We start from the raw sequence: 21,161 nt of genomic DNA, 5'->3' as shown, positions 1-21,161 counted from the left end.
CTCGAACGGGTGCTCCTCCTTGTAAACGAACTTCATCCTCCCAGGGACCGGGCCAGGCTGGGCTGAGGGGAGCGGGGGAGGGGGGGGCGGACGGGGCCGGGGCGGGGGGCGGCGGCGACGGAGACGGACGGCCGGGCGGGTGAACTCACTCGGCGGAGCGATCTCTGCGACCTGCGCCACTTCCCTATTCACCAACTCCGCCCCCCTTCCCCCGGCCCCGCTGGGAGCCGCCCAGTCGCCCGGCATACGCCAACGGCGCAGGGGGGGCGGGGCCTCCTACGCGGCGGGCGCAAGAACCGCCCACCTCGCCTCCCTCTTACGCCACTGGAGTAACCGCTTCGGAACGGATTTACGAAATTACGGCAACGGATTCGCTGTCCCGATGCGCACGGTGAAGGCGACTCAGCCTATATTTCAGATTTCGGACGCCATGGGGGAGTGAGCAGGTGCAGGTTTTTTAACACTAGGGATCCCGAAAGGAAATGGAGACAGTTACGACGAGCGGATTCACGAAGCGTGCTGCTACGCGAGGGATTTTGATGATACCAAAACAAAATAGTGCCAAGGTGGGAAAGGGAAATGATGGTCGGAGATTAGGAAGGCCCCTGGAATTAACATGGCGTGCACACCGCGCATAACCTGGGGACGGGTGGGGCACCAGGATCCCAAAAGGTAGAATGAGAAAAATACGAATTACGTCAATACAGGACATCGAGATACGTGAAACGTCATAAAAATGTGGGGGAACGTCACGTGATAAGGAAGTGGAAGTAGATCCGGTGTGGAACTGACGTAGAAGGGACCCAATGAGCGAGTAAGAACTGAGAAGAGGCCGTCACCGTAACCCCGCCCACAAGCTGGGAGCCGACGAGTACAGCTTACTCTTCTAATCGGAGCTTGGGCTCTAGTAAACAGCCACCCTCCCCTCCACCACTTTCTAAATTTGGGTAGCCTCTGCAGATGCACTTTAGCGCCTCCAAACCCGGGTCTCCCAAAGGCAATCCACCAAAAGACAAAATATAAAACTCTTATCCCCTTTATGTCAACTCTCCACCACTAGACTTCACCTAAGCTCACTGGACTTCCCCAAAGTACAGGAAGATGGGGCAAATAAACAACCCTTCCCAGAGACCCACCCATACCTCCTTCCCAAGATCCCAGAGATGGGGCTTGGGCAGCTTCAATTTCAGAGTTATAATGCATGGTTCAATGGAGTTAGAAAACCGGGGTGGTGAAAGAGGCAAAAGAAGATGTTTACAAGTGGGAAGGGGAAGAGAGGAAAATTTGGCAAGATGTTGAGAGGGGAGAGTGGAAATCAGTGGGCTGGAGTAAGCCCTGGGTTCCCCTCCCCAACCCACCCTTCAGAGTAGCAGTGAAGAATTAGATCTGTTTTTTACAAGAGTTTTTAAAAAAAAAATCAAATCACAACAGAGCTTGTTTAGCATCTGTCTGACCCTCCCAGGTCAGTCTCTCCCTACCTCTGACCAGTCTTTCACCCCTGACAATGGGGGCTGTTTTGGCCCTCCCAGGCCAGAGTCTGTTATCCCAACCTGGGGTTTCCAGGGAGTGTGTGAACATGGTGAGGCTGTTTCAGTATCTGGGCTTGTATGTCCATCTGGCCTCCAAGTGGAGTGTAGATGGCCCAGGCCTGGCAGTCCTCAGAAATGGGCTGGGGATGGAGCAAGCAGCCCAAGGGCTCTCCCTCCCTTCCTCCCCCTCCATTTGTGTGTAGGGGGGGGAGAGTGGCTGTCACCAGAGCCGATGTTGGTGAAGGTTTCGGCTCAGCACAGAGCGGACGTCGGCAGTGAACCTGGGGTAGGGGAAGAAGGGAATAGTAGGGGATAAACATTCACCCACCAAAGATGGATCCAGGATCCCTAGGTCTCCTTTTCCTCCAGCCCCTAACTTCCTCAAAAATATAACAACAGCAATAACAAAAGACATTTTATATAATACTAGTAATGTCTACAAAGTGCTTTACATAAATTATTTCACTTGGTCATCACAAAACAATCCTGTGACATAAGTATTACAGATATTATTCCCATTTTACAGATAAAACTCAGGTTACAGGACTTGTCCTTAGTCAACAGAGCCAGAAGTGTCAGAGGTGGGATTTAAACCCAGGTCTTCCTGACTCTATGTCTAGTATTAATTCCACTACGCCATGTTGCCTATTCAGTATCCAGACCCAAGAATCCAACCCTGCCTTCTCACCTGAGAGCATCCAGCATAGGGAGTAGATTGAGGAGTGCTGTGTCACTGGGGTCACTAAACCAGGATTTGATAGGGATGGCATTATCTAGAAGTATGGATCAAAAAAAAAAAACAGAATTGAGCAAGCTTGAAAAAATAAGCTATTAAGTACTAAAGCACTGTCCTCACAACAACCATATGAGGCAAATACATTATCTTTATTTTATAGATGAGTGAAAGGGCTCAGATAGTTTACATGACTTATCCAAGGTACAACTAAATATTTGAACAGAGAGCTAATATTCAAAGTCAAGTTATCTTTCCAATATACTTCTTTCCTTTCTTGTCCTATATAAAAATTAGCTACATTTTATAGCTTAACTAATTTTTTAAAAACCCTTACCTTCTGTCTTAGAATCAATACTGTACATTGGTTCCAAGGCAAAAGAGTAGTTAAGGGCTAGGTAATGGGGGTTAAGTGACTTGCCCTCTGTCACAACTAAAAGTGTCTGGGGCCAGATTTGATCTCAGGACCTTTAGGATTTCTAGGCCTGGCTCTCAATCCACTGAGACACCTAGCTGCCCCCTTATAGATTAATGTGGTCATAGAATGCTATATAATCATGATCTACTAAAATTAAATTGCTATATCTGAAAATCCAGCTTTATAAAACAAATTTGGAAGAGAATTTAGTTTACAAAAGAATTTGTCATAATATTCTTGAGTTCACTCTGGGTGCACTTTAAACAATTTGATCCAGAAACTTTGCAAGAACACAAACTATATTAAATATATCAATAAATTAAGACCTTTTATTGCCACAAGGTTTAAAAGCAAAAGACTCCCAAAGTGTTTTTATGATCTGATTTATTCCTACAATAGTGGAGTCCCCATTTTACAAAGGTCACACACTCAACAGATCACCCTTAGCTGCTTTCTAGGCCTTCCTCCAACCCTCTTACCTGGATGGCTCCTATAAGCTCCTGGGGAGTTATCCAGGATCACAATGCTGGAAAGGTCACTGTGGACCACAGAGAGGTCCTTGATGTAGCTGCCCAACTCCAAAGTGCAGTGCTGGGAGGTAGTACAGACAAGATTATTAGCTATGAAGAGAGAGATCCCTTATGGGACTAGTTCCTCAAATCCCAAACTATCCCATATCTCTTACTGTTCTTAAGTGAGAAAGACTGGGAGGGAATTGGGGGGGGGGGGGGGGAGCCACAATCCTAGCTCCTTTTCCCTAAATGAAAGGAGCAGTGTCATCAATGTTGTTTCCCTGCCCAAAGACCTATGGATCCAGTCCCCATCCCACCCCTCCCCCAGGCTCCCAGGCCATATTCCCTTTTTAAAATGGAACACCCAGGCCCCTTACCTGTCTGTAGTATCGTCTCTTAAGTATGCTCCGACTGTTGTCCAATTTGTCAGCCACTGCTGAACCATAAATCTCCATGCTTGCTGTAAATACAACCAGCTCATACCACTGGCTCACCTGAAGGGGAAATAGAAAGCTATCACATTCTGAGAGGCTCACATTTCCTCTATAAACTAGGTATACTGAACCCACAATCCCTGGCTCTTTTCATTGATCCTCCATCTTTTTGATGATTACTATATCTTGCCCCAAAATTTAAAAGGGTAAAGACAGAAGACTCAAAAAGAAAAAGAAGCCCATTTTCCATGGGTTAGAGTTCAGACCACAATAAAACCACCCTTGGTAATTCCCATCACTCCTATATTGCCCTTCCTCCAAGTTTCCTACATACAATTAACCTTTAACCTCCATCCTCCCTTTCCCCAGATCCCAAAATTCATTCTATGGTATCAATCTTACAGCTTTCAAATTCTAAAAATTATATTTTTCTTTTTTGAAACACCCCCCCAAACCCCTTGAACTCCCCAAAACTTACCACTTCTAAGAAGAAGTCCACATGGGGCCTCTTATGTACAAAAAAACGGACAGGATGTTTGTCTATTACGACCTGTGGGGGGGACAAGGAGGGGCTGGGGGGAAGCCCTACTATCATCCCCTCTCTGGAGAGACTTTTGCCCCACCAGGCTTATCCCAATCCCAAGGGGGCAGGGAAATGAGTACCCCAGGAGAAGGAGTTGGAGAGGAAAAGTTGTTGGGGGCATGGAGAACTGAGGGCAGAGCAGTAACATATATATCCATCCCATTCACCGACAGACCTTGAGGATGAAGTCAGGAGGTGTTCCTGGTCGAACTGTGGGCCTCAGGACCCCATCATGGTGGGAGTGAATAAGAGTTTCATCCAAATCCAGCACTAGTATCTTTCGTTTTACCTGGCCTAGAAGCAGAGGAAAAAAAAAGGGATGAGAACCTTGGCTTCTCCAAAGTATTTTACTAGTGGCTGACCTTCAGGCTACTACCTTCATCCTACTCTTACTTTAAGCCCTTGATGATTTTCCAAGGTGCCACGGTACTTACCAAGCCGGTTTCGGGATAGAGGGGACAGAGGAAGGATGTCATATCGAACAGTCTGATACTGAATTATCTAGAGGCAACAAGAAGGAAGTATTAGGACTTTTTACTAGAAGAAGCTCTTTCCCAACAGGAGCCTGATACCCACAAAGTTCTATCCCAGCCTTCACTATAGCCAAAGAATGTTTTATGGCAACTCTTAATACTCTCTCATCAATGCAAATTGAAACGAAGCTATATGCTTCCCTGAATAGTGTCAGAATGACTCTTCTATTGAGGACCTGAGCAGGGGATTGGGAAGAATTCCTGGTCTCTGAGGGGGAACCCGAGGGTCTGAGTAGGGAATGATGGTCCCTTCGGATTTGTCTCACCTGGGCCTGTGCTTATTCAGAGATTGTCAGGTCAGTTAAGTTCTCCAGGCCAAGAGCCATGGAGCCTATTTTAACCAGCCACCTGTCTACTTCCATCATCACTAGCAGTCATGTTACATAGGACTTTGGCTCCTATGGCAACTCTCCCTAGGTACTCACAACCTTTTAAACAGATTTGACTGGTTATCAGAAAGCCCAAAGCACTACTTTCCAAAGAAAGCTGAGACAGATGCATTTCCCTCTCCCCTTTCAGAGCCCAAACTTCCTGCTCTTTCCCATTACCAAGTTGCTCGGTATTAATTAACACTTTCTAATTCCTAGCTCTCATAGGACCAGAAATTTAGAACTGGAGAGGACCAACCTCTTCACTTTATACATAAGGAAACTAAGACTTAGAGAGGTTAAGTGAATTTTCCCAGGGTCTCATAGCTAAGAGTGAGGTTTGAATCTTGAGATAGAATTGAACCCATGTCTTCCTGACTTAGACCAGCAGTCTATCGGTGCTGCCTCTCCTACAGAAGTTCAGATACCCGACCCTTAGCCCAAAGCCCCCTAGGATCTATGTTCTTATTTACCTGACCCCAGATTTTATTTCCTTTAGTGAACTAGACACTTTTTGTTTTCTAAAAAGCCAAGTGTCTTTTTCCCCCACTTTCCATTGTATCTTTCCATTCTCTGTTCTCTCCACCCCTAGGCAGGGCTTGAACTGGACACAAGACAGCTAGGGTATCCTATACTTTCTTAGACTGCATATGCTAAGCATGTAGGGAATGTTTTAAGCAGCTGTCAAGAGAAAGGGAGGGGGAGCCACCTGGAAATGGGAGGACTTGGGAATCTGACTTAGTTAGCTCTGGGGTATGGACCAACAGCAGAGACAATTTTGGAGGTCCCTACATCCAGTGCCAAGACAGACTGGAATGCCTACTCCCATACTTGAGATAAAAAGAGGCATGAGTTTGGAAAGAGGAAGAGGATGAAAGACAAGGTCAAGGAGAAAGACATCTCAGGGTAATAAAGTATGGTAGTGATAGAGTAATTAGTTCACATTTACATAACACCTGACAATACGAAAATAACTTTCTTCCCTATCTTTTGAGGGAGATAGGTAGATATCCTCTCCATTTTACAGGTGTAGAAATTGAGGCAGAAAGGGTAAGTGATTTGCTGAGGAGTTTCTTCAGTTTTAACTCTACTTTGTCCCCCACTTTTCTTTACTAATCATACCTCACCCCTCTGAGGTTCAAGGGCCCAGGCCCTCCCCTTCTTTAAGGATAGTGGTGGAAACTGTCTTAATACTCTGTGATAGAAAATGAATCAAAAGTGAAGCTCATAGCCCCTGAAGAGGTCAATATTCACTAAAATCCAGGGGGATTTCCTTCCATAGATAGGGCGTCCCTAATAGCCTCTATTTTGTTTTACTTGGAATTTCACTGAAAACTGTGGGGATAATTTGAGCAATCTTAAAACACCCTGTGTGTCTAAATTCTCCCTTTTAAAGAGGATTCTTTTTCCAAGATGAGAATAAGCAGTAGTAGAAAGCTAAAAGTTTCCCCTTAGGGGAAAAATGCTGAGGGTCATCCATTTCACCCAAATATTTCCAAGAATCTCTGGGGCCTGGCATTTCTTTTACTAGGACCTAGGATCTCCCTCCCAAAACATATACACACTCTCTCTCTCCCCCTCCAGGTCTTTTACCTAAGAGTTCATTAATGCTTCACCAAGTGACATCCAACTCAAAGGATCACTTAGTCCAAATAAGATTTACACATGAGGTAAACTACAACCTAAAGGGCTCACCTCTATGTCATGTTACACACTGCTCCATACTTCATATTATTGTTAGGAGCTTTAAGATTGCTCTGAGAAGAACCCTCTTTATTATAGGCTCTTTTTATCACTCAGATTCTAGCCCAAACGCCAGGCCCTTTTCATAGGAATTTCCTTCAATTCTAAATTCACAGAGAAGCTTCTCTTTGCAAAAGTGACAAAAGATTAGCCCAAACTTAAGGACCTCTTATATTCAAAATTCCCCCCAAAAGAAAAATCCCTACACCAACCCAATTCTCTAGATAAAACTTAATCAGTTTCTTCATGGAAACCTTCCTAGATAACAACGAGTCCTACCCCTTTAAACGAATTTCGGGATTTGTCAACAGGGCTCCCTATGAAAAATACCATTCCTTCAAATCTCTGCCCTACTAAAAGGAAAGTCTCAACCAGCTCAAGGGTGGAGGTTCCCCCAGCAGGTCATCTCACAATATACATTGCTTACCCAACTCCTGTCCTAGACCCAACGAGAGTAGCCCACCAATTACTCCGGATTGCTTCTCCCGTTCCCCCCAAAATCCAGCGGGGGGGAGAGAGCTCCAGCCGGCTTGCTGACACCCCAGTCTCACCGTTCGGACCTGTCTCCGCAGAAGATACAGGCAGAAGCTCCAGAGCTTGGCAGCAAAGGCCACGAAGGTGCGCAGCCCCAGGAGACATTGAGTCCTCATCATCCCGACGCCCCTGGCCCTGATGGCCCCGGGGGCCCCGGGGCCCGGCTCAGCCAGGCCCCCAGGGGGCAGTGCCTCCCCTTCCCCCTCCCGCTGCTGGGAGGGGAAAGGTGCGGAGATCAAGCACTGGGAGCTACAGCTAATACACCGGGGAATGCAGCTCTAGGAGGTCCCCCCAAGGGGAGAGATGTCCCCAAGGAAGTAAGAGATGTGGGAAGTCCTTGGGTACTCGTGAGAGGCGCACCCTGAAAGAAGGGGGGAAGATTCGTGCTAAATCAGAGGCAGAGATTTTAGGGTAGGGTCCTTAGACGGAGAAGGAAGGGGGTAGATGGGGGAGGGGGCAAAGAGGAGGTGGAAGAAGAGGGAAGCCCGCGGCGCAGGCGCACTATGTGGTTGAGTGCAGGAAAGCCGGCGGGAGGAAGGGACCGGATGGGAGAGCGGGGCGCGAGGAGCTGTGAATAAGGAAGAAAAAGAGAGAGCGCGGAAAGAGGGGAGGGGGAGCCACGGAGTGTGAGGCGCGGGCCTGAAGCCGGTCTCCCCCCCCCCACATTCGGGGGATGCCTTAACCGCTCGGAAGCAGGGCCGCTGCCTCTGCCGCCACATCCCCCAGCCTGACAGGCGCCATTTTACCGCCCAGAGTCCTCCCTCTCCCCCTTTCCTCCTCCTCCCTTCTGACATCACTTCCGGCGACCCACCCACGTCCCGCTATGGAGGTAGACGCTATATCCGTACTCTTCTACCCTCTCCCCTCCCATCCGGTTGTACTGCGCAAGTTCCACGATGAAGCTACTCAATCACTCACTGGAAAGGAACTTGGGGGTGGGAGGGATGGGAATCTTGGTAGAAGGAGATTGGTTCCTCCCTACCCGAGCCCTAGTGAGCCGGAAATTAGAGAAATGCGCGGGATTGGAGGATTGACGAATTCTTAGGCTGTGGCCTATATCTTTGCTTTTTTAGTATAGTATTGTGTAGCGCGCACGCGCGTTCCCTCCTCAACCTAACCTCAACTGCCCCTAACGGCTTTTCACGCCCTTCCGCGTGACCTACTGCGATTTACCCTTCCCCCTCACTTTTAAAAGAGAGTGTGGTCAAAAGTTAGGGGACTTTTTCCCTTGGCTCTATGTCAGGTCGTACTCCGTCTTGTATAAACTTCTGTTCGTGGGCACCTGGGAGGGGCCTCGAGGATCCTTCCTCTACTTCCCCGCACCCTCGAGTTTTAATTCTTCAAACCGCCCGAACCCATTTCACATTTCTTAAAAGAAACACTGTACAGAGAGATCAGTACCCCAGTCTTGCTTGGGCCCGGTCTCCAGCGTCTAACCTGGCAGATGACGTCACAATACGGGGTCAGACACGCTCTTGGAACTGCCTGGGGAAGGCGGGATTACCCCATCCCATACAGGGATCCGAGTTCGGTGACGCCATTAGCGCGCGACCAGCCCGTGGAAGAGGATCCTTGGTGTATGAGAAATGTGCTACTTCTGTTCGCGGCCTTCCGTGCCCTGCAGCCTTTACAGAGGTCTCTGCAAATAGCACAAGGACGAGACAGGCAGGAGGCATGGTAAAGTGGACTGGAAAATCTGGGAGTTTGAGGACAGTCAATGGTTTTCGGCTTTGATTTAGGTGTAGGAAGCTGGGTTGGGGCCCCGGTGGAGGGGGGGTGGCTCACTTTGGCATTGGGTATGGGGACTTTCGTTCAAGTGAGCCTACGGCAAACACCTCCTGACACCCATATCACCCTCTGTAGAATGAGAGGGCAGGCCACAGCCTGTTTTTTTATGCTTTTTTAGAAAATAACCCCAGACTGTGTCAAAGTAGCCTTTTTCCTTTGATACTCAGCAGACTCAGGCACCCTCCACCTTAAGGAACTCTCATGAAAGCCCACCCTGTGCCTTCTGCAGATGGAAGTAGATTGAGTCTTGAACTGAGTTGATGGAAGAAGAATTCAAAGAAGATTTGAGCTCGGTGAGTGAAAAAGCAGTATATAAGTGGAGGGAATAGTGCCTCTCCCATTCATTGCTTCCCCTTGCCACCCACCACCCTCCCCACCCCACTTATTCATTGAAGGAGGATTTGGAAAAAAAAAAATCACAGAAATAGAAAATCACTAATTAAAAGGCAGGTAGAATTTGACAGGGACACCAAGACAGAATGCTAAACACCAAAACCAGACTAACTACTAAAACACTTAGCTTGCACCTACTGAATTAAGTCTAAGCTCCTTGAGCCCAAATCTTTTGATCCCCCTGCATAACTGGCTTCACCTTATCTACACAGCTTTCTGAACCTATCCTCCATTTCATTCATTTTAGTATTAGTAACCTAATTTTTCTTTGTATTAAGTTCCTATTAATTCTTGCCACCTCAGTTCCTTCAACTGTAAAATGAGTACAATACAACCTCTACCTCATAAATTGGTTGTGATAAATGAAATTATTATTCAGGGCCCAGCATATAATAGTTCCTACTAAATCCTTTCCCTTCCCTTTTTCTCCCATTTCTGTGACTTTGATCATGTTGGAATGTAGTTCACAATTTCTATGATCACACACTTCTCTCTCTTTTCTGTTCTCCTATTGCATTAAGAGTAAATACCATAAGGGGCAGCTAGGTGGCTCAGTGGTTTGAGAGCCAGGCCTAGAGGTCCTGGGTTCAAATTTGATTTCATATACACTAGACTAGAAGAAATAGTGGCGTGACCCTGGGAAAGTCACTTAATCTGAATTCCCTAGCCTTACCACTTTTCTCCTTTGGAGCCAGTATATATCGATTCTAAGATAGAAGGTAAGTGTTTAAAAGAAAATTAAGTACCACAAATTTTAGTTTTCAAGGCTATATTTATAAGAAGCTGTTTCTCCCAGTGTCCTCTTTATTTTCTCTCTTTTTCATATCTCCCATGGTACTAATAATTTTTAGATACTCATTAAATTGATTTGGTTGATTGGTTAAGAAAAGTAGGGTGAAATAGATAAGGGGACTCTTGGTTTTAGAAATTCCAGCCCTAGCTTAGAATTGAAGGAGAGTGGTTGGTTAAGAGAAAGACTAGAGTAGGTGGCGTAGAGAATAGCAAAACTAACTTCCTGATCCATAAAAGGGAGATTTTTTTAAAAGTTGAGTAAATAAAAGAACTAAAATATAAAGGAGTGTCTTAGATTTCATCTTAGATAATTAGGGATTGACTGAACAAATTATGATATGTAAATGTAAGACAGTATTATTATTCCCTAAGAAATTATGAAAGATGAATCAGCTGATTCTGGATAGTATCAACTGATGAAGAGTGAACTGAGCATTACAAAAGAGGTTATTTAAAAAAATTTTTTTAACTTAAAATTCTGATCAAAGCAGTGATCAACATCTCTGGAGAAATTAAGACATGTTTTACTGACTTCCTATGGTACAGACATGCATTTTTTGTTGTGGCCACTATATAGATTCATTTTACTTCTTCGTTAAGATTGGAGTTAAGTTGAAGGGCAGTGGGAGTTAGAAATATAAAGGGGGGGCAGTTCAGTGGAGAGAGAGCCCAACAGGAACAGGACAAGAGGTCTTGGATTCAAATGTGACCTCAGATACTTCCTAACTATGTGACTCAAGGCAAGTCACTTAATGCACATTGCTTAGCCCTTACTGCTCTTCTGCTTTGGAACTGATACTTAGTATTGATTGTAAGACAACTGGTAAGGTGCGTGTGTTCGTTTTTTTCTTTTTAACCCTTAACTTCTGTGTATTGGCTCCTTGATGGAAGAGTGGTAAGGGTGGGCAATGGGGGTCAAGTGACTTGCCCAGGGTCACACAGCTGGGAAGTGTCTGAGGCCAGATTTGAACCTAGGACCTCCCATCTCTAGGCCTGACTCTCAATCTACTGAGCTACCCAGCTGCCCCCAAGGGTTTTGTTTTTTTTTTTTAATAATTTTTTAAAACACAGAAGAGAACAGAAGAAAATTCAGGGAAAAGCACAGAGAATTAAGACAATTTAAAAATAATATTTATAATTGTGTGCTCTTTTTGTTGTTTGTTTTTAAATAAGAGTTATTAAATGGGAATTCATAAAGACTACTTTTGTATTCTTATATATGGAAATACTCTTTAATGTTTAATGCCAGAATTTAATGTTTTTGTTCTCTTCTACTCTCCCCTTGTAGGCTTCTTCACTAGAGACCTACCTGTGTGGGAAGAGAATAGGGCCTTTAATCCTTGAGAACAATTTTAGAGTAGTGGACTCTGACCTCAGCACCCTTGCTTTTTTGACTTGATTAGCCAGCTTTTGCTTCTTGCTCTCTGTAACTTCTTCCCTTTTCCAGATTCTGTGGTCTTTGGGCCATGGGAACTCTATACCTTCTTTGGTGAGAAAGTTGTCCAGCATTCTTTCTCCCTTATGTTCCAAACTTCATCTCAAATCAGCATGCCATGAAAAGGGTCCTTCTTTGTTTTATATGACCTCACATTTATAATTGATATCATATTTTTTGCCTTCTCAAGGAGTGGGACCAGCACTCCATCTCTAAAAGGTTTGCCATCACTGAAGTAGAGGAATGTGGTGAACTTGAGGAAGAATGGGGTAGAACCAGATAGCCACACTTCAGTTCTAAGCATCTCTCTTCACTTTTAATCCTTCTCTTCCTGATTCTTTTCATTTAGATTCATTAGTTCTCCATCCTGCCCAGCTTCAGCCTAGGAATCCTCAATTCCAGTGCCTTGGGACTAGAAGTAGTTTCTGAAAGTTCATGTGATAGGTCAGAGAGAGTTTAAAAAAGTATTGCTTAGTGGTTGGAGAAGGGGTGATAACATGGGATTTGGAGAATTACTGTATGGGGTAGGGAGGAGGAGAATTAAAGGTAATCTAAAGGATGAGTCGGGTTCTCAGTATTTTCTCCCATAGATATACTCCATAGGAGATTTGCCTTTTACCTCTGCCTGTCCCAGAAGAAAAGGGAGATCCTGGGAAATCCTGGTCCTGCCCTTCTAATTCAGTTTGGAAAAGTAAGGTGCCTTAAGAATTGGGACTGTGAAAATGAGACTGGGGTTGTTAGGGATAGATACTTGGGTCCCAAGCAGTGGAGGTGGTAAAGTTAATAATTGTTTAATATTTATGTAATTCAAAATTCTTTACATATGTTAACTCATTTAGTCTTCAGGACAACCTTGCAAGGTAAATGCTATTATCACCATTTTACAAATGAGCAAACTGAGGTTGAAAGTGTTTTAAGTGACTTGCTCCCGGGTCACACTGCTAGTGTTTGTCTGAGACTCACTTTGAACCCTGGGTCTTCCTGACTCCAAGTTCAACACTCTCCATGATAATAACCACCTAGCTCCCTAGAATAAAAGTTACTGATTAACCCCTCAAACCAATATAGGGACTAAAGTCCTTCCCTAGATGGTGACATGTCTGGGGAGTGGCTCCCCCACTACCCAGAGATAGGCAAGCAAGAACTGAGGGAAAGGAATTTGTAGTCTTCATCAGGGTTCCATTTTTCTATTTGTAAAATCCCCATTCCCACCACCATAGAATCCCCTAATTGCAACCTGGCCTGGGCACCTGAGAAAATAAACAATAATAACAAACACTTCTCTTGAGAAGTTTCAGGCAGAGTGGAGCTAGAACACAAAGGCAGGTATAGACTTTCCATTTGGACAGATATCTTGATAAGCGTTGAACTGACAGATGTTTATTAAATACCTGTTGGATTATGTGACCACTAAAGAGAAGGAAAGTTTTGGCAAAATCACTACTCTTCCACTCAAACTGGGAAGATAAGACATGCCTATAACTATTATAAAAACCAAATGCTGTCAGAGAACAAATGGTCATGACCTTTTGTTGGCAAAAGTGAAGAGACCCCAGAAGGCTTCATAGAGACCACTGGGTTGGAAGGTACTAAAGAAATAGCCCTGGGATATGCTGTAAAGAGCTTGAACATCCTGAATATCACTTCATTATAACACTACACCTTGCTTTTCTTCAGGAAATTAATACTTGCGTTGTCTGGTTTCATCCTGTCCTAGCTTCTTCCATCAGTCTTATATTTTATGGGCCTAATCCTGATGACTACTACCTGGAAGATTCAGATGAAGACCTGGATATCTGATGGTGCTAAAGGACCAACTCTAGGTCTAACCCTGACCAACTTTGACCTACCACCTACAGCTATACAGTGCAAAGACTCCTAAATTTGCAAATTAAGTTCTAAGATCATTGTGTAAGCCAGAAAATGTATAGTTTGAAATGACTCAGTTTCCTTTAAACAATTGTAGTTGGAAAAGGTATTAAAATTTCTTCAAGGAAGGCAGTCTATTATAAAAATAACTTAAAATAAATTTTATTTTTCATTATAACCAACTTTACTTTTTTTTTTTTAATTAAGAAAACTTATCTCCCATCTTAGAATCAATATTGTGTATTTGTTCCAAGGCAGAATTGCAGAAAGGGCTAGGTAATGGGCATTAAGTGATTTGCCCAGGGTCACATAGCTAGAAAGTGTCTGAGGCCAGATTTGAACCCATCTTTCAACTTCAAGCCTGGTGCTTTACATCCTTATCTCTAAACCTAGCTCTCAAATCTACTGAGCTATGTAGCTGTCACTCCCTGTTCCCATTCCCTTTTCCCCCCTTTTTTAAAGCCTTTATCTTCTTAGTATTAGTTTTAACACAGAAGAGTGGCAAGGGCTAGGCTCTCACAGCTATTAAGTGTCTCTGAAGCCAAATTTGAACCTAGCTCCTCCCCACTCCAGGCCTGAAGCTTTACACTGTGCTACCTTGTTGCCCCAAAACTTTACTGTTCATCAAGAGAGTAACTGGTCTTCTCAAAATAAATTCTTGACTAATAAGGAAACCCCATGACTAAGGGTAAACATATCGAAAGTGTTTTACATGTATTGTTCTTTTAAAGGTGGACCATGCCACCATATTGACTTTTTTCTCCATATTGACTTTTTTCTTCTTAAGAAAGTCCAAAGGAAAAAATCAAAAACCAAAATCAAAACCTCTAAGAAAAGTAACAAGGACTTCCCTTCTCATTCCTTCTACAGGTTCAAAAGAAGGAATTCACCCGTCATTCCGGGGCTTGTACTCACTGAGAGGAATGGCAGATTCTACATATGCTACATAAATTGGGTTTTTTTTGGCCCATCAAGGACAACTGAATCAAAGCAAATGCATGGATGATGATACTATGTATAGCTATTGTTTGACATTTGCATAGGACCTATTTAGGGCAGGAAGATGATCATTCTGGCACCTTTTTACTTTCATCCTTTTATTTTGTACATCTTCTGGGAGTTAGAAAAGCTAGAAAATGAGAATATGTAAGGGAAAGAGCTATATCTCTTCACCTTTGCAAATAACAAAAGCCTAGGATTAGGGAATGGTTTTGGAATTGTGTCCAAAGTAACTCAGATGAACTTTGGAAGAGTTTGGTATTGAGAACATCATAACTGAAATAAACATAATAAACACTGAGATGGGTACAGGAGGTAACTGACATAAGTGGAGGCAAATAGGTTCCCTCAGATGGAAACAGGCTGAAAACCTTAGGAAAAAGACAGCACAGGTTAAAAGGAAGTGAATGAGAGGGCCAGTGTTAGATGTCTGGACCCATTAGAGAATGGGGGTAAAGCCAAGGTCCAAAACACAAACTTTATTATTATACAAAAAGAACACATACCCTTTTATCTACCTCCCACCTCCCCTTCCCCATGCCCCTAGCCTTCCAGTACACTACATCAAGAGTAGATGGAAGGTCCTGGAGAATTCTTTCCCTCCCACTTTCCCACTGGCTCAGATCTCTCTTCTGGTTTCCTCTTATCCCTATCTTGAATTATATTTCAGGCCCTGGTTTGGGGTGTTGGGAGGGGAATGGGGTTTGTATATAAAGAATTCTGCTCTTTCATACATACTCCTTAGCAGAATTGGGCTTGGGGTAAGATCGAGGGGTCCGGTACCCTGCTTTGCCCTCACTACCTGGGCAAGAGCAAGAGAGGAGTGCACCCCCCAAGATAATCAGGGCAGAGCCAGCCCAGCCAATGAAAATAGCAGATCCAAATTCATACCTGTGGAGAGAGGCAAGAGAGGATTATGATCAAAAGTACCCAGTTAAGGGGCAGCTAGGTGGTAAAGTGGATAGAGCTCCAAGTCTAAAGTCAGGAGTACCTGGGTTCAAATTCTAAGATACTTCCTAGCTGTGTGACTAAGTCACTTGCCCTCCTCTCTTGGAGTGTAAGAAAGTAAGGTGTTTTTTTTTTTATATTTTGCCTATGAGCCCTAAGCTCTCCACCATTCTTCCTTGCTCCCCCAAAATCCTTGCTCCCATTTGTGACCCCAGGTGCCCAGATTAAAGTCCATACTTACTTAGTATTCATAGGGACCAATGGGTTATAAAAATCTGTTACTATTTGGTGGCCATACCAGGAACAAGCAACAAGGGCAGCAAGACCTGATCAGGAAAAGAATAATGGATTCAGAGAGCCTGTAAATCCCTTGACCCATGACCCCACTTTACAAATCTTTACAGTATAAAAAGATGATTTGGGGAGGGGGGGTGGCCTCATGACTTGAACAAAGTTTCAGGCCTAAAGCAATTCTAGACTTAGCAGAGATAGGAGAGGTGGGGGAAATGAGGCTTCAGGGAGGGGAAACAAGTTTTAGAGTGTGGGAAGAAAAGCAAGAGGACTGCTTACCAGCCACAATGAAGACAATGCCCCCTGTCATGGCTATTCGAGCCTTCTTCACCTTGTCATCACCCCCACATCGTGTACACTTCATGCCCATGGTGGCCACCATCATGGCTAGGAAGCTCAAAACCAGGGATACCACCATTAGGGCCCGGGTGGCCTGCAGAGAAGCTGGAAAGGGGGAAGAGGCTTTCTATCACCTTCAGTTAGGAAAGACAACCTGTGATATATTTGTAGAGGGAACTCTCAGGTGAAGAAATTCCACCTACTAAGAGCTAGCTGGTACTTTCTCTGCAGCTTACATTCTTAGTGAGCACTGAGAATTTACCAGGATTACACAGCCATATTAGAGGCAGATCTTGAATTCAGTTCTTAATGGCTCCAAAGCCAGCTCTCCCCTCTACCACACTGTCTCATCACCTCTACCCTCAAGTAACACTTTTAATTGACTTCCAAGTTATTTTTCTAGACTCATTGCTCCCGAGTTCCAGTACCTCATTTCCTTTATTTTTAAAGTATTTTTCCATTTTCCATACCCATCTATACAAGTGATAAATAAGTCATGTTTTTCTTTTGCATTTCTACTCCCCTAGTTCTTTCAATGTACCAGTATCTAATATCTGTCTATTGGACAGTTACATTTGGATTTCCACAAATATTTCAAACTATATATTTCAACTGAACTTTATCACCTTTCCCTCCAGAAAACATGTTACCCCTCAGCTTTCCCACTTGCCTATGGTAGTGATGGTGAACCTATGGCATGGGCACCAAAGATGGCATGCAGAATGCTCTCTCTGCACATGGCCACCCTCCCTGCCTAGTTTGCTACTAAAAAGCCAGAGGGACTCAGTGGAGCTGCTCTGATCCCCCTCTCTACCTTGCCTGATGACATTTTTTCACATTGCCCACCCCTCTGCCCAGCATCCCAATGGAGGTACAAGGGGGTAAGGTGGGTGTCTTAAAGGTGGCAGGGCTGGAGGAGAGAAGAGCACCCAGGCCACTCCTCTCCTCTATACTCACTAAAGTCCTCCCCATGTGGAGTAAGAGGGGGGCACTGGTGGGATGGCAGGGCCTAGCACTCCACCTCTAAAAGGTTTACCATCGCTAATCTATGGCATCATTGTTGTCATCATCATCCAAGCCTTAGTCATTGGATTCTTCTATCTATAACCCTAAATGGTTACCTAGTTCTGACCATTTAACTCCAACAATATTTCTCAAACCCAGTCTTCTCTACATACATTGCTACCACTGTAATTTAGGTCTTCATCACCTCTCAGCTGGACAATTAATCTACTTCCTTACTAGTCATTCTGCTTCCGCTTTTCCTCTCTCTAACCCATCTAACCCACTGAGCTACCCAAATAATATTTTTCAATGTGCCACTCATCACATTATTTGTCTGCTCAAAACTACTGAATAAATTTCTGTTGCTATGCAAGGTCATCTCTATCTGATTCCAGTCTTATTACACTTCATATACTCTAACAGTCTTGCAAAGGAACTGACTATTCATCTAGTTTTCTCCTGATCTCTTGTCTCTGAACCTTTGCTCTCCTTCCCACTTCCTTGACTGAATTTGAACTGGATTCCTATCTCTACCTTTTTCAAAATATCAAGCCCAGCTCTGAAGGCTACAAAATAATCTCTCCCTACTCAATAGCCCTTTGCCTGGATTTCTTATTAGAATTCATATTCTCTTTTTTTATATTATACCGTGTTCATGCCTTCCCCTCCCATTTGGATTGTAGTTAATCAATAGTTAACATTTATAAATTATATAATGCTTACTGATTTACAACTTTCCTCATAGAAACCACCTGAGGTTCCTAGTGTAAATTCTTAGAAAGCAAGATCTGATATATGTCTTTATAATTCTGCTTCTTGGGCCTTATTACACCCAGGTAAGGGGTTTTATTGAATAAAACGAATGTTTAGGAGGCCAAGGGCACCTGTGACTTCCTCATTAATGAGCAGGAGTCTCTTCATTCTCCTCCCACTGACCCCTGTACCCTTTGGGAGTGGCTCTTCTTTCATTCACCTCCCAAACCTAACCCTCATCACTCATTTCAATATCTGGACCCCCGTCTGCTCCCAAGTCCCAATTATGTTCACATACTCAGGCCTGCACCCACTTCCCCTTAACTCTCCTCTCTTTTCTAGACTTCCTGGGGCCCAGCCAGCAGTAGCCAGATTCTTCCTCTCCCCCCTCCATTCTTGCTCCCTCCTCCCGCACCTGAGCCTTCCTGTTTAGTCCCTTCCCCGCCCCGCCCAAGGAGCCTAGCCTCAGCTCCCGGACAACGCCCGGGGCGCCCAAGTTTCGGTGAAACTGTCTGGGGGAGAGGTTTGGGGGAGCAGAGCTAAACCCCACAAGGACCCCGAAGCCCAGCCAGGTCCAGACTCTGTTTGCCTGGCCTCACCCTTTGACCTCCCTCTGGCCTTATTATCAGCAACCTCGGGTGCTAGTTACTATAGCTAATCGGGAAGATAAGATTAGAAGCCACAGCAGACAGGCTCGGAGCCTCGCAGAGACCCAGGCATTACGACCCCCAGTTTCCCAGTTGCTCCCTAATTCCCCGAAGTCCCAAAGGGATCAACGCGTTAGGTTTCTAGTCCTGGGTTCTTCCTCCTGCTCCCACCCGGGTTACCCCAAGCCTTTCCATTCCTGTAAGGACCCAAACTTCCCACACTAAACCATCCTCATCCCACTACTTTTCTGGCTTATCTCAGTGGCCTCTCTTAAGACCCTCTCTGAGTCCAAGAGAAAAGAGCAGGAGATTGAGTCTAGAGGTGGATATGGAAGGAGCCCCAGGGACGTCGAACTCTTAAGAAGTTTATAGCAGGTGGAGCAGGATGAAGAAGGGGAGGGAGAGAAAGCGGAAGTGAAAGGGAAAGGGTATCAAACCCCTAAGCCCGCGTTTTTTCGCCCCCTCCTTGAAAACGGTGGTCAAACCTTCTCTTCCCAGGTTTCTTTCGTCTCCTACGTTCCCACCCAAACCTGTCCCAATTTTCCCACCTCCTCCTCTCTCACCTCGGCCATTTGCCTCCTTCACCTACGTCCCTACTCCCCCCTCAGAAACCTCAGGTGAGCCTTAGCCCCAGGACCTGTAAACTTCTCCCGCGGTAGTTCTCCCTCCCAGAACCTGGCTAGATTTCCCTCCACCCTTAACCCCAACTCCTTCACTTCCCGCTCTTCCCTCCCACCATCCACCTTCGGACCCAGGGGACCAGTGCTCCCCAGACTCACCAGGCAGAGCCAGGACTGAGTCGTAGGTCTTGCAGTTGATGAGGCCGGTGCTCTGGCTGACGCATTCCATCCAGAGCCCCTTGTACATCGCCTGGGCAGTAATGATGTTGTCCCCCGCATAGGAGCTGATCTGCCACTGAGGGATCGCGGTGCAGACTATCAGTCCCACCCACCCCAGAACGGCCATGGTGAACCCCAACAGCTGAAGACCCGAGTTTGCCATCCTCCCCAAAAATTTTTAAAAAGACGATCCTACAATAAACAAAAAAAAAAAGCTTTGGGGCAACTCTATAAAAAGTATGACTCACCCTACCCCCAAATTGCTGGCGTTTTCTGAGATAACCCAAAAAAGCACCACTATGGTTAGAACCTTTACGATTTTCTCATTATTTTCTTTTGATCACCCTACTGTAAGCCGAAGGGGTTTTTCCCTGGGGACAGATGGGGGGCCCCAGGTGGAGGGGAGAGACCTGGAGACAAAGAAAAGAGGTCGGCTCTCCCCTTCTACCACCCCCGCAAACAAAAGGAAAGGTACTCTAGGGTAGACTTTGGGACTCCCCAACGCCCACGGTTTGTTTTTAAGTACCTCCGGGGCGCTCTAGCTCTGCAACCAACCCTACCCCAAACAAAAGTTGGGCTAGTCTATCCGGCCAGCTCGCAAGGGTTGGTCCCCGGGTCGCTAGACTTTCCACCTGGAGTAGCTAGTTCAGGTCACCCTGCTTGTAAAAAAGCCCCCCAAAGAGCCACTCCCACAGCTGCCCCAGCCTTCAGTCAGTTCGAAGTGCTTCTGGGCAACGGTCCAGTCACAGAGCAATCCAGTCCAGAATGGCAGCTAAGCTCTTGGGAGGATGGGACAGGTGCAACGAGAGTACCTGTTTATAGGACCCTGAGGGCCGAGGGGAGGAGTGGAAGGGGCGAGGGACAGGGGCGTGGTCAAGAGGAACTGGAAAAGGTGACTTGACGTCACAGAAAGGGACAGTCGCCGAGACCGGAAGGCCCCCATACACACCTGTACAGGTGAGACAGAGGAATACGGAGTCTGGAATCCTTGGACGTGCTACCTCTCATCTGGAGGTTCCGAAGGAAATTTGATTCTCCTGAAAGAGGGTCAGCACGAGGGTCGCTGGGGCTCCTGGGGGAAGGAAGGTCTAGAACTTCTGGCCACCTAGGTTTTCCTTCCCACTTTCCCTCTGAGTCACTTATGGTCACTCCACACACCACCGTACTTCTCCCTCTCTCTTCTCCTCCCCCCCGGGGCCAGTCCTTTGGCTCTGAAGTCTCCTAGGGTCGAGCCGGAGCGACACAGACAGGTGCCCCCGGTGCCACCCTGTGGGGGAAAGGGATGGATTTAGGGAAACGAGCTCCTCCCAATACAAGCAAGTTTATCTATCCTTTCCTCTCTCCATTTCTATGTCTCTGACTTTTTATAACAAGAGATATATAGTGTTATCTGACATATAAATGCTAATTGATCACTTTGCTAGAGTAAGTTCCACATTATAGGTTTGCCATTCTCCCCAAAAATAAAAATAAAAAGGCTTTGGGGAATTATATTGTAGGTAGGTACTCTGTTTTAGCTCATTTGCTTGGGGCAAAAGGTTTGGTGGGTTCAAATCCCATCTCTGATAATTACTACCTGTGTGATTTTGGAAAAAATCACTTCATTTATGTCTCTCTAGCCTTCAGTTTCCTTATCTGTAAAATGACTACATGATCTCTTGAGTTCCTTCCCAGCT

General features: G+C 45.4%; 3 protein-coding genes and 1 long non-coding RNA gene across 6 annotated transcripts in view; 1 reads left to right on the top strand and 3 right to left on the bottom strand.

Annotated features, from left to right (window-relative positions):
- The window catches only part of PHF23 (PHD finger protein 23), an 18,963-nt gene extending 18,717 nt beyond the window's left edge, over window positions 1-246 (bottom strand). The window contains exon 1 of the mRNA XM_044675233.1: window positions 150-246. Coding sequence (XP_044531168.1) covers window positions 150-246 — 97 coding nt within the window. The remainder of the gene's footprint in view (window positions 1-149) is intronic.
- Window positions 247-1,385: 1,139 nt separating this feature from the next.
- On the bottom strand, window positions 1,386-8,156 carry CTDNEP1 (CTD nuclear envelope phosphatase 1). Its single transcript, XM_044673656.1, has 8 exons — window positions 7,405-8,156; window positions 4,644-4,710; window positions 4,385-4,503; window positions 4,105-4,176; window positions 3,570-3,686; window positions 3,160-3,271; window positions 2,218-2,302; window positions 1,386-1,810 (listed from the first exon to the last, which is right to left on the bottom strand). Exons 1-8 carry the CDS (start codon window positions 7,504-7,506, stop codon window positions 1,750-1,752), a joined length of 735 nt encoding a protein of 244 aa, XP_044529591.1. The 5' UTR covers window positions 7,507-8,156; the 3' UTR covers window positions 1,386-1,749.
- A 269-nt stretch (window positions 8,157-8,425) lies between these two features.
- Window positions 8,426-14,964, top strand: LOC123244456. 2 transcript variants are annotated; one of them, XR_006506079.1, is made up of 3 exons: window positions 8,426-9,064; window positions 9,343-9,468; window positions 14,535-14,964. It is a non-coding gene; the product is annotated as an uncharacterized LOC123244456 (long non-coding RNA). The 2 variants fall into 2 exon arrangements; XR_006506078.1 differs by lacking the exon at window positions 14,535-14,964 and adding an exon at window positions 13,513-13,842 and having other exon boundaries at window positions 8,431-9,064.
- A 163-nt stretch (window positions 14,965-15,127) lies between these two features.
- Window positions 15,128-20,238, bottom strand: CLDN7 (claudin 7). 2 transcript variants are annotated; one of them, XM_044672955.1, is made up of 5 exons: window positions 20,012-20,238; window positions 19,426-19,677; window positions 16,182-16,346; window positions 15,853-15,937; window positions 15,128-15,554 (listed from the first exon to the last, which is right to left on the bottom strand). In XM_044672955.1, the coding sequence occupies exons 2-5, from the start codon at window positions 19,646-19,648 to the stop codon at window positions 15,392-15,394; spliced, it is 636 nt and encodes a 211-aa protein (XP_044528890.1). In that variant the 5' UTR covers window positions 19,649-19,677; window positions 20,012-20,238; the 3' UTR covers window positions 15,128-15,391. The 2 variants fall into 2 exon arrangements, with proteins under 2 accessions (XP_044528890.1, XP_044528891.1); XM_044672956.1 differs by having other exon boundaries at window positions 20,046-20,238.
- Window positions 20,239-21,161: the final 923 nt, after the last annotated feature.

This window comes from Gracilinanus agilis, chromosome 4, assembly GCF_016433145.1.
Source record: "Gracilinanus agilis isolate LMUSP501 chromosome 4, AgileGrace, whole genome shotgun sequence".
NCBI lineage: Eukaryota > Metazoa > Chordata > Mammalia > Didelphimorphia > Didelphidae > Gracilinanus > Gracilinanus agilis.
This window is presented reverse-complemented; position numbering and strand designations above follow the sequence as displayed.